The sequence below is a fragment of the Myotis daubentonii genome, chromosome 3 (genome assembly GCF_963259705.1).
Source record: "Myotis daubentonii chromosome 3, mMyoDau2.1, whole genome shotgun sequence".
Lineage (NCBI taxonomy): Eukaryota > Metazoa > Chordata > Mammalia > Chiroptera > Vespertilionidae > Myotis > Myotis daubentonii.
The window spans coordinates 42,417,746-42,430,646 of record NC_081842.1 but is presented as its reverse complement, the minus strand read 5'-3'; the positions used below and the strand labels follow the sequence as shown (position 1 = coordinate 42,430,646).

Below are 12,901 nucleotides of genomic sequence, written 5' to 3'. Positions count from 1 at the left end.
ACCGCAGTCCTGGCCCTGGAGGGAGTGCCCAACCACCTTCCTGAGGGAGCCCTCTCATAGGGAGCCCTCCACAGGGAGCCTAGGATTGTGCAGCACCAAAGGCAGGATGGGAAGTGTCTCTGGGTTTCTGGCAACTGCTGCCATGGCCTGCACCACAGAAGGCCCCTCGGCCACTGGTGTGCATCAAGGTCTGGAATGGATGATGGGGTGGGGCAGGGTGGATTCCTACAGCTTTACACCCAAACTCTAAGCCTCAGTGTATGAGTATATAATTACACAATGGCTCATCTGGGGAAGGAATCCAGAGAATGATTATATGTTTAATGATCCAAAGTGATCTCTTTTGAGTATTATTGAGGCATTTCTTTCTTTTCTTATTTCTTAGAGGCAGAATAGGAGGAACAAACTGGTACCCAACAGCCCTAAATAGGAATTTAGATTCTGCTACTGACTAGCTGTATCACCTTAGGCAAATTTCTTCTCTAGGCCTCTGTTTCCTCTTTTGAATAATGAATGGAACAATTGAAATTTTGAGGATTAAATGACATAATGTGTGAAAAATGCTTACTATTGTACGTTCCAAATACGTTTGACATTCTTATTCATGATATATTTTAATCCCAATAGCAATGTTTATTTTAGTTTATCACCAAAAATAATTTTCAGTGTGATACAGTTTTTGTAGTTAACGGAAGCCGTGCTCACAGTGAATGCAGTATATAATGCCACAATGAACTCAGGGAAAGAGGTAATTGTCACTCTTGAATGTAGGACATAGAACTGTGAGAACTCACACGGGACCAAGAGACACCTCTGTTTGAGGAAAGGCACTTTGACCGTGGCAAAGGCAATCCTTTCATTTCTGAGCTTCCTTGGTCATCTTGTTGCCTTTGGTCATCAAGTTTGCCCTTCTTGTGAGAGGAAGCATGGATGAGCGGGGGTAGCATTTGCAACCCCACAAGTGTGCTAGAACATCAGTCGCCGTGGGGTTCAGAGTCAGTGCGTGGTTGGAACGAGCAGGCCAGCTGGTCTGTAACTTGTAAACGTCCCTCTTTACCTGGCAGGGGCAGCAGATGTCATCAGGGAGGCCGCTGTGGTGCCTGTGTAGTTGTGGTTATAAAACAGAGATTTGGGGGATTCGGTCTTTCCCGTCGCTGTGGCAGCCCAGCTGTGGCCTCTGCTGGCACAGCAGTGTGCCTTTTCCTGATTTGAGCAAAGGAGGGTGGTGGTCCAGCTGCAGGCTTTTTGCAGATTCCACTGAGCTCTGTGAAGGCTCATGTGAAGGTTCACAATGGAGGCTCCTTTTACTTGTGGCTCTTATTACTATTATCCATTCAATGTCCTTATTATCTGCATCCTGAAAGCAGGCAGGGACAGTGAGCCTACTGCTTCCCAAAAGCCTCAGCTCAGCAATAGCACACTCCATGTCCCGTGGACTTGAACCTGGCTCAGTTATATGGATGCCTTAACAGCAAGGGAAGCTGGTAAATGGAGTGAACTGTGTGTCCACAGATGGTGAATAGCCACCCCCTACTTACTCGTATACTTAAAAAAACTTAAAAAAAAGAAACGTAAAGGAGAACTGCAATATAAAGGAGAAATACAGAGAAAGTAAGCATAGTAAAATAATACGTGTTTTAATATGTATTTCTAGCTACACTAGGAAGATAATCATAAAATAGTCAGGGGCTTGTCCCTGTGTGTGAGTCATCAGGAATGTGACAGGTGCAAATGCTGGGGTGTGGTATGGGTGATCAGACGCCCTGAGAGGTCTTTTCATAGCGATTTTCCGAAGAGTAAACAATTGTTGATCAAGTTTGGAACAAACTAAAGTAGTATCTTCCCTAAGTTTATAGGGTAGTTGCATTCCTGGAAAAGTAGTATATATTAAAACTGCTTCAGAACACTTTATAATTTGGGACAACATGGATGGACCTTGGGGACATTATCTAATAAGTCAGACAGAGAAAGACAAATACCTTATAGTCTCTCTTATATGTGAAATCTAAAAAAATTGAACTCCACAGAAACAGAAAACAGATTGGTGATTGCCAGAGGTGGGGTTGGAAGGTGAGGGAAAGGGGTGAAGGTGGCTAAAAGGTACAAACTTTGTTATAGGTTCTGGAGATGTAATGTACAGCATGGTGACTAATTAACAATACTGTACTGTATGTTTGAAAATTGCTAAGAAGGTAGATCTTAAAATCTCACCACAAGAAAAGAAGTTGTAACTGTGTGAGGTTATGGATGTAACCTAAACTTTTTGTGGTGATCATTTTGTAATATTTACATATATCAAATTATTATGTTGTACACCTTACACTAATACAGTGCTGTCAATGATATTTTAATAAAACTGGAAAAAATATAAAAAAACTTTGTGATTATATGGAAAGCAGAGTTAGAGTCTAGGATCAGATCACTATAAATGGATTTTTCACTTACATTGAGATTCTAGGAAGACATGCAGAAATCACATAGGGTGTGGGACAATTCTTGATTATGTAGGACAGATCATTTAGTATCCTAGGCCCCGAGATTTTCAAAGTGCCTCCCAGAGAGTGGGGCGGCCATTTTTTTCCAGTTAAAATCTTCTTTTGGGAAAGAGAAAGGGAAAATAGATACTTGAAGGCAAAGAGCAGTAACTGCCTCTGTGTCTCTCCCATTGTTGATCTATTTACCGTCTTTCTATAGGATTTCCCAGCATTCCAAATTCTCTTCTGTATGGAGAAGTTTTCGTGCCATTTAACCAACAGGTAAAATTTATACTAGGAGGAGTGCCATTTATTTTATTTAAGTAACCGTTTTACTCAGTTACAAGGTGTTTGGTTTTCTTTATCTTCCTTGAATGGGACTTCGGCACTTTCTTCCTTTGGTGTTTCCACGTTTCCTCACCAGGTGGCACTGAATGCTTTGTTGTGGGCTGTCCACGCTGTGGGGAGGCTCAGCTTTGTTTCTTTAGTGCAGCGGTTCTCAACCTTCCTAATGCCGCGACCCTTTGATACAGTTCCTCATGTTGTGGTGACCCCCAATTTCATTGTTACAAATTGAACATAATTAAAGCATAGTGATTAACCACAAAAACAATATGTAATTATATATGTGTTTTCCGATGGTCTTAGGCGACCCCTGTGAAAGGGTCGTTCGACCCCCAAAGGGGTTGCGGCCCACAGGTTGAGAACCGCTGCTTTAGTGCTTCTGTCTGTTAAGATGAATAATATTCAACAGCAGGAGGTGTCCTCAGTTGACCTGGGGAGGTGGTGGTGGGCCTCTCTTCTCTGGTGTTCAGTGTTGCTGTTAACCAATATACAAGAAAACTCCACCTACCTTTCTCCATTTAGGTGTGAATAGCTTTGATTCATAATTAACGATAAAAAGTGAAGTCATTACACCATTTAATGACTTCACTTTTTGGTCCCCTGGAATGTTTTAGCCATTCTTTTGGCAAATATTGGTTATGCAGTTCATCCAGTGTTGTAATGCATCTAAACTTAGCAGATTCTCTTAACTTTGGTTTCTCTGGAACCTCCTTTGATTGTGAAACTGCAAAGAGGAAGAATGTTAGGAGAAAGCTGGTACGACCCTGATCTAAATTGTTTTCAGTCACCATAAAGAGGTAGCTCCCTCTCCTTGTCAAAGCTTGATATTTTGTGTAAACTTTCAAAGAAGCATACAGGATTGATAAAGAGGGACTTCCCGGAGAAGAATGACTAGCCACCCAGACAAATCTCATGCGTTTCATTCGTTAGTGATGTATCTCCGAGAGCGCAAGACTCACTCACAGAAATAAAACTCACAAGAGACTTGGGTAACCACACTGCTGACTTTCTCTTTCTGTGATACAAATAGTCTTGTTTGCTCAATAGCGCATTCTCTCCCCTGCAGCAGATTTAAATGGAATGTTAGAGTGTAAGCAAAAGATGCTTATCAGGCGTGGACTTGGAGCAGCAGGTGGGTTCATGTAGTGGTGGAGCCATCATGTAGACTGCCCCCCTTCATTTCTCTTAGTCTCTCGATTTCTATAATTTCTTCATTGATCCCACACCCACGTCAATCACACGATCCTCACTAACCACACCCTGCACTGATACCTGTTTTTTAGACATGTGAAATTCATGCAATCGTTTTATTTAAGTAACCATTTTAACTCAACAGAAACAGATTGGTGATTGCCAGAGGTGGGGCTGGGAGGTGAGGGAAAGGGGTGAAGGTGGTTAAAAAGTACAAACTTTTGTACCTTTTGTACGTTGGTAGCAGTTGGCTATGCTTGGGAGCCATTATTCCTCTTAATGTGGTTCCCCTCCAGGGGCTTAGCCTGGAAGGCACTCATAGTGCTTCAGCTCACCCCCATGGCTGGGGCACAGGTTTCCCATTGTCTTGTTCTCAGTTCTTTTGTATCTCAGTAATTTTTTGTTTGTTTTTTGTTAGAACAATTAACTCAGCAAAATAAAATTCCCATTTATTGTTGGACAACATCGTTTCACAGGTACATCAAACAGGCTAACAAAAGACCAAAAACAGCAACTTCATAAACAAAACAATAAAAAAAGGGAAAAGATGAAACCTTTTTATCTTTGGCCTTTTTAACCATCTCATACAAAGCAACTACTTATAGTACAGCTAAGTACATGCACAAAAAGTTACTGGAATGCTCAGAATAAGATTGTTTTTTGTTGTTGTTGTTTTTGCTTTTTTTACAAGGTTATTTTTTTCCTCCTTTGAGATTATAATGAACATGGTCACACCACAAGTAAAGTCAACAGTAGGACAGAGAATGCTCCAAAGGCTGGTTTGGTCATCCCAAGATCATTAAAAATGGCCGATCCCTACCAATAGGTACAAAAATATAAAATGTAAATAAAAAGTGCAAACAAACTTTCCTTTATAAAATAATTTTAAGAAAAAAAGCAGCCCTGACCGGTTTGGCTCAGTGGATAGAGTGTCAGCCTGTGGACTGAAGGGCCCCTGGTTCGATTCCGGTCAAGGGCATGTACCTTAGTTGTGGGCACATCTCCAGTGGGGGGTGTGCAGGAGGCAGCTGATCGATGTTTCTGACTCTCTATGCTTCTCCCTTCCTCTCTGTAAAAAATCAATAAAATACGTTAAAAAAAAAAAAAAGACAAGAAAAGAAAAAAAGCAGGGCCTTGGAAGTTTTTGGTTCTTTTCTCCTCCCCAATTGCAAATTCATGTTGTGGTTTTGGTTGGGTGGTGGTGAGTGCGTACCATCTGCAGGTGGCAGTGCCCAGGTAGGTGAAGTCTCTCCGAAGGTGACCACCTTTGGGCTCTGAGACAGGAAGTGGAGGGTGAATATATCACGAAGGCCTTTTTTTTAATGTTTGACTTTTCCTCTTTTGCTGTCTAGACATCCTCATCGGTCTTCTGCTTCTTGGTGTCAACATCATCATCCTCAGCTGCCGTTTGCCTGTAGCTGCCTCAGCCTCCTCATCTTCATGTCCATCCTCTTCCTCACCATCACCTTCCTCTTCCTCCTCCTCCTCTCCTTCTTCCTCTTCTTCGTCTGCCTCATTGTCAGCCTCCTGCTCCCCGTGTTCCTCAATAGCGTTCCCACTCGCAGGTGCACCTCTTCCATTCTCTGCCTCCTCCACAACTTCCTTCTTCTCCTTTAAGTCCTTGGTGGTGATCTCAGAGCTGGTGTCCTCAGCCAAGTCTGACATGTGAGGCAGGACGGTGATCCGATGCAGCAGATTTTTTTTTTGATTTATTTACTTATTTATCTATTATTTATTTTTATTTATTTTATTTTATTTTTTTGATTAATTAAATCTTTATTGTTCAGATTATTACATTTGTTCCTCTTTTTTCCCCCCATAACTCCCCTCCTCCCAGCTCCCAACCCACCCTCCTCCCTCACTCCCCACCCACTGTCCTCATCCATAGGTGCATGATTTTTGTCCAGTCCCTTCCCGCATCCCCCTCACCCCTTTCCCCCACAAGAATAGTCAGTCCACTCCCTTTCTATGCCCCTGATTCTATTATAATCACCAGTTCATTCTGTTCATCAGATTATTCACTTCATTTTCAGATTCACTTGTTGATAGATGTGTATTTGTTGTTCATAATTTGTATCTTTACCTTTTTCTTCTTCTTCCTCCTCTTCTTAAAGGATACCTTTCAGCATTTCATATAATACTGGTTTGGTGGTGATGAACTCCTTTAGCTTTTTCTTATCTGTGAAGCTCTTTATCTGACCTTCAATTCTGAATGATAGCTTTGCTGGATAAAGTAATCTTGGTTGTTGGTTCTTGGCATTCATCACTTTGAATATTTCTTGCCACTCCCTTCTGGCCTGCAAAGTTTCTGTTGAGAAATCAACTGACAGTCGTATGGGTACTCCCTTATAGGTAACTGAATTTCTTTCTTTCTTTCTTTCTTTTAACGGTACCAACGGCCTTGGCCTTTATTGGTTGCAACGGGAAGTGGAAAAGGAGGGGATACGACAGCTCTGGATCCTGTGGCGGCTTCAGACTCCGTAGCCGACCCGGAAAAGCTGACTTTCTTTTTTTTTTGCTGCTTTTAAGATTCTCTCTTTGTCTTTTGCTCTTGGCATTTTAATTATGATGTGTCTTGGTGTGGTCCTCTTTGGATTCCTTTTATTTGGGGTTCTCTGCACTTCCTGGACTTGGAATTCTATTTCTTTCACCAGGTAGGGGAAGTTTTCTGTCATTATTTCTTCAAATAGGTTTTCAATATCTTGCCCTCTCTTTTCTTCTGGCACCCCTATAATTCGGATGTTGGTACGCTTGAAGCTGTCCCAGAGGCTCCTTACACTATCTTCGTATTTTTGGATTCTTTTTTCATTTTGCTTTTCCAGTTGGGTGTTTTTTGCTTCTTTGTATTTCAAATCGTTGACTTGATTCTTGCAATCCTCTAGTCTGCTGTTGGGAGTCTGTATAATATTCTTTATTTCAGTCAGTGTATGCTTAATTTCTAATTGGTCCTTTATCACAACCTCGAGGGTCTCATTAGATTTTTTGTAGGTCTCATTAAGTTTATCGGCAGTTTCTAGAAAATTCTTGGAAAACCTTAAAAGTGTGGTTTTGAACTCTACATCCAGTAGTTTGCTTTCCACCATTTCTGTCATTTGTGTCCTTTTTCTTTGTCTCTGCATTTTTTATGCTTCCCTGTGTTGATAAAGTGGTTTTCTGTGCTGAGTGTCCTCTAGGGCCCAGTGGTTCAGCCTCCCCAATTACCTAAGGAGGACACTCTTGGTGCACACCCTTGTGGTCTTTGTGCACAGTCTTGTTGTAGTTAAGCCTTGGTTGTTGTAGGTATCACTGGAAGGAATTGACCTCCAGGCCAATTGGCTATGAGAATCAGCTGTGTCTGCAGTGGGAGAACTTCTGTGCTGGAGACACCTGTCTGGGGCAAGACTTGCTCCAATGGGGCTTTGGTGCTCACTGAGTCTGCCCCCTGAGTGTGTCCTTTATGGTTCCACGGAGCTGCAAACTGGATGGTCCCACTCTGACCTCTGGGTTTCCTGGCTCCTGGATCTCTAGGGAGGTGCTAATCTAGCCTTTGCCTGAGGCTATCCAGCAAAAGCCTCCCTGCAGGGCTTGGGTGGAGCAGGTCCCACGGGATCAACAGGGTGGGGCTAGCAGTTATGGCTGCTCTCAGAGGCCCTGCTACTTCTCAGTGTCTCGGCAATCGCTGCAAGCCCCTCTGAGAGAAAGCTGCCCTCGAGTTCCAACCAATGCCAGACAGTCCCGCTTCTCCCGTTTGAGTCTGGGTCCCCAGAGACTCGCCCGGAACTGGAGCTCAGAGCCTGAGACTCCTTCCCGATTGAAAACGACAACCGGGCCCTCAGCTGCCAGCCCACTCTGTGTGCGCCTCTGTACCTTAGTATTTTACTTCCGCACTGCGCCTCCTCTGAGTCTCGGTATGCTTTTCTCTTTCCTTCTAGTTGTAGAATTTCCACTCAGCCAGCCTTCCTGTGGTTTTGGATGATGTCCGTTCCATCTTTTAGTTGTATTTTTTTAAAAAATATATTTTAATGATTTTTTACAGAGAGGAAGGGAGAAGGATAGAGAGTTAGAAACATCAATGAGAGAGAAACATCGATCAGCTGCCTCCTGCACACTCCCCACTGGGGATGTGCCCGCAACCAAGGTACATGCCCTTGACCAGAATCGAACCTGGGACCCTTGAGTCCGAAGGTCGATGCTCTATCCACTGAGCCAAACCAGTCAGGGCTAGTTGTATTTTTGAAGTGGTTGTTCGAGGCAGCAAACTCCGGTGTTTACCTATGCTGCCATCTTGGTTTCTCCGGATATTTTTTTTTTTAAAGCGAGAGATGGAGGACTCTGGCAAAGAGTGAGGCAGCCACAGGAACAATGCAAACATGGCTTTTCAGAGCAGCTTGTCTCAGGAATTTTTTATAGCCCTTTTTGTCCAAAACCAATACCGAACAGTTAAAACAACTTAACTCTACACATTTTAACAACTTAGTAGCTGTCTTATAAGTAATACTAAGAATTTCATTCTTATAAATATTTATAAATAATATTATAAATTTCATGTCTTATAAATATTTATAAATAATACTAAGAATTTCATTCTTTGGTAGCTACAGTGCTCTCCAACCTTGGAATCAAACTAGACATCACCAGCCTCCCTTCCTGTTCTACACTCACTTTCATCCTGCACTTGCTTTTATCCCAGCAGCCACCCCAAACCCACCTTCACAAAGATACAATGCTAGTCAAAAGAATTTAGTGTGATTTAATGTTGAAACTGTGAACTATCTCAAGCTAATACCATGCAGAGCAGGTGACAGATGCCAACTATTGCTCTTCCCCTAAAAATTTAAACTATTCATGGTGCCTCTGTGAGTTCACTGTGGTTCCCTGGGTGCCTGACACAGGAACCATGAAGCTAGAATTTAGTCATGTGGCTACATCTAGCTGCTAGGAGATGGGGAAATATAATCTATTCAGTTTAACCTGGTGGCCTCTGCTCCAGTGAGCTAAATATTTAAATGTTAATTGTACATTTTTATTCTCACGGGGATGTCTTATATCCCTTTTTATAAATTATCAAAGTGCCGGCAGCTTATTGTGCCTCCATTAACAGTAATAACCATAATGCTCACTATTTAATGAGTACCTATATGCAGCAAGCACTCTGCTAAGGTGCTTTTCTTATGTTTTCACTTAATTCTCACAACACCTTTTGAGATAGGTGCAAGTATTACATATATATATCCTACTTAGGTTAAGTGTCTTGCCTAAAATCACATAGAAATTAAGTGGCAAAGCAGGATTTCAACCAGGTTACTGATTTTAGAGTTAACTCTCCTAATTACCATTTTAACTTTTTAATTTAGTGACTACAAAAATGAACAGAAGTATTATGTATTTGTGGCGTTCTTTACTATTCTACCCATGTTAAATAATTAAGTCAGTATTATCTTTTATACAGTAACTATCTTCAAAGGATTCAAAAATAAAATTCTCACAATACCACTGAGCAAGCATGAAGGAGAAGAGAGACTTGTTTAAAATAGTTCAGTGTCAGCCTTTCCACATTCTACTCTGAAGTAATATAGATAGAAAAGGGGAAGCCAATGCACATCTCCTGCCTTGATATTAGTCAGAGACTTTTATCTGCAGAGGCGTGACATGAAAACATTGTGCTAACATCTTGACCACCCACTTTTGTTGCAGGAGGCCGAGGGAAAGATGGTGCCCCAATCATCACTTTCCCAGAGTTTGTGGGCTTCAAACACATCTCAGATGAGGACTTTCTGAATGTCATGACCTACCTGACTAGCATCCCCAGGTGAGCTGGACACAGTGTTCTGTTGCCTTCTTAGTCACTGGCTTTATTCCACATTCCCCATGTGGCAGGGCTGGGTTGAGATGGAATCTTCCGTGAGCACAGCTCACACTGGCATGTAGAGTGTACCATTTCTCTTATCCATCAGTCACAGACAAGGGATGGGGAATGAGACTAGAAAACAATGATAAGTAAGTATCAGTTCTGTTCATGCAGTGCACGTAGGAGGTACTTAATAAACATTTTTGAGTGAAAGAAATATTGATGAACAATTCTGGCTGGTGTGGCTCCATTGGTTGACCATCGTCCCATGCACCAAGAGGTCGCTGGTTCGATTCCCAGTCAGGACATATGCCCAGGTTGCAGGCTCGATCCCCAGTAGAGTAGGGGGCATGCAGGAAGTAGCCGATAGATGATTCTCTTTCATCAGTGTTTCTCTCTCTTTCTCCCTCTCCTTTTTCTCTCTCTCAAATCAATAAAAACATATTTAAAAAAATATTGGTGGAACTGCTGAAGCTGTCTTTGTTCCTTCAGGTTCATTGCTCTGGATTAAGTTGATTCTGGCTTCCTGTGGCCTGTTATCTAGGATACATGGCCGTTGCTCAAGGAGCTCAAGCCACGTTGGCAGCTATTTCATTTATCGCCACTAAATAAGGTATTTAGGGGCAAATTTTATAATTGTCCTTGTCAGATGGAGAAACTGAGGCATGCAGCAAGGAAATGGAAAGGCCAGCAATAAAAATGGTGTTACAGTGGAGACCATGGCAGAGATGTTTGGGGAATCTGCTACTTCCACCTTCTGCACACTTTTTTTTTTTTTTTTTTTGGCTTAAGTAGCAGAAATTTATTATTTCACTGTTCTGGAAGCTGGAAGTCCAAAATCAAGGTGTTGGTAAGGTTGGTTCCTTCTGAGGCTGTGAGAGCAGAATCTGTCCCGGGCCTGTCTCCTGGGCTTGCAGGTGGCTTCCACTTTTGTCTCCTCACTTTGCCATCTCTCTTTGTGTGCCATGTGTCCAAATCCCCCCTTTTTATAAGGACACCAGTCTTACTGGATTAGGGCCCACCCCAATGACTTCATGTTAACTGGATGAGCACTGTAAAGACCCTATCTCCAAATAAGGTCACATTTTGAGGCACTGGTGGAAACACAACTTAATCCACAAAAGGAACATAGCAGGTCTCATATCTTTATGCCAAGTGAGTTAATATGCCTCCAAGGGATAGAGTGTGGGACAGAATTCATATTGCTAACAATCATTTACAGGCAGAGATAGAGCTGGGAATTCTTAGATAGTGCTGTGTCTCTTCCCCAGAAAAGCAGACTGGCCCCACTCTCCATGGGTTTGCATAGCTTATGATATAATCTCTTACTTAACTGCTGTGTGGTTTAGAATTTAGACAACAGTGCTCTCTCTCTCCCCCTCTCCCTCCCTTTCTCTCTCCCACCCTCCTGCCCTCCCTTTCTGTGTGTGTGTGTGTGTGTGTGTGTGTGTGTGTGTGTGTGTGTGCGCGCGCTATTGCACTTGCTTTCCATCTGCTGCCTGAGATTTAGAGGTCAATGCCAGCCTAGTGATTGAAAGGCCACCAGAGATTAGGAAGTTGCTTAGTTTGCTTTAACCAAATCGACTCCAAAGACTATTTTTGTTTTTTTACCCTTCTTCCTTTTTGAGAGGAGGCTATGGGTTTATTTTTAATGCACTTCTTCAAAGTTCATTGCTTAAATTCTATTTCACCATTTCTCTCCCTTTCCTCCTCCCATCCCCACATATGGTGTCCATTAGGACACGGCTTGGCTGGTGTTGTTCTCTCTGTAGGAATGCCTTTCCCATCCTTCTAGGACTGGCTTAACTCCTACACATTCGTCAACCCTCAGTCTGATGTCATTTCTTCAAGGAAACCGTCCCTGACCCCAACCCTCCTCACCCAGACTTTTTATTTCCACAGAACCCAAAGCTTACCCCTTGTAAACACCATAGTAGATGGAAATTATTTCTACCTCTTCCATTAGACTGTGAACTCAAGATGGGGGAAGTGGGGCAATTTTTCTTTTTTTCTTTTCTTTTTTCAATCTGTAGCCCTAACCTAGTGCCCAGCACATAGTAGGTTCTCAAGAAGTAATGTTGGTCAAATTTCCAGTATGATATGATTCATTTCAATCTAAAAGTATTTTTATGGGGCGAGAAGGTGGACACTGGCAGAGAAAGAAGAACCCCATTTCCTCACTCCTGCATTGACCCCCAGGGTTATAGCCAGTTGAACTTGGTCTCCCTCCTTGGCTCAGTTGCATCCAAAACAATCACCCATCAGCTTAGTACTCTCTCCTTCTGTGGGGAGCAGTAAAGATGACAGCAGGGAGGTGGGCAGCAGGTACACATGGCCCTCAATTATATTTATTTCAATTTCACTGTCTAATTTGACTGAATCCCTGGATGTAGTCATGTGCTAAATGAAGCGGGTGACTCTCATTTTGTACTTGCAGCTCTTTGTACTCGCACAGAGGACTGTACATTGGATGCCATCTGAACCAGGGTAGAGAGAAGCATCGAGGGGTGGAAAGCCTTATCTCACAGATGTAGAAGATAAGACAAGACAAGGGGCTACTTTTTGGCCCTGATTTCTTTGTTCTGTTCTGTGTTCCTTATATAATTGCTGGTAAACTTGGGAGTATTTTTCTTTTTTTTTTTTTTTTATTGCTTAAAGTATTACAAAGGGTATTACATATGTATCCATTTTATCCCCCCGCCCTAGACAGTCCCCTAGCCTCCCCTATCCCCCAGTGTCTTATGTCCATTGGTTATGCTTATATGCATGCATACAAGTCCTTTAGTTGATCTCTTACCCCCCTACCTCCTGCCCCCCAACCCTCCCCGGCCTTCCCGCTGCAGTTTGACAATCTGTTTGAGGCAGCTCTGCCTCTGTATCTATTATTGTTCAAAAGTTTATAATGGTCTCTATTGTCCATGAATGAGTGAGATCATGTGGTATTTTTCCTTTATTGACTGGCTTATTTCACTTAGCATAATGCTCTCCAGTTCCATCCATGACATTGCAAATGGTAAGAGTTCCTTCCTTTTTAGAGCAGCATAGTATTCCATCGTGTAGATGT

General features: G+C 42.5%; 1 protein-coding gene and 1 pseudogene across 7 annotated transcripts in view; one reads left to right on the top strand and one right to left on the bottom strand.

Annotated features, from left to right (window-relative positions):
* The window catches only part of MCF2L2 (MCF.2 cell line derived transforming sequence-like 2), a 232,262-nt gene that overhangs the window by 46,614 nt on the left and 172,747 nt on the right, over positions 1 to 12,901 (top strand). For all 7 annotated transcript variants that reach the window (XM_059687142.1, XM_059687140.1, XM_059687141.1 and 4 more), the window contains exon 3: positions 9,684 to 9,798. In XM_059687142.1, the coding sequence (XP_059543125.1) occupies positions 9,684 to 9,798 (115 nt within the window). The remainder of the gene's footprint in view (positions 1 to 9,683; positions 9,799 to 12,901) is intronic.
* On the bottom strand, positions 5,350 to 5,675 carry LOC132229237 (prothymosin alpha-like; annotated as a pseudogene).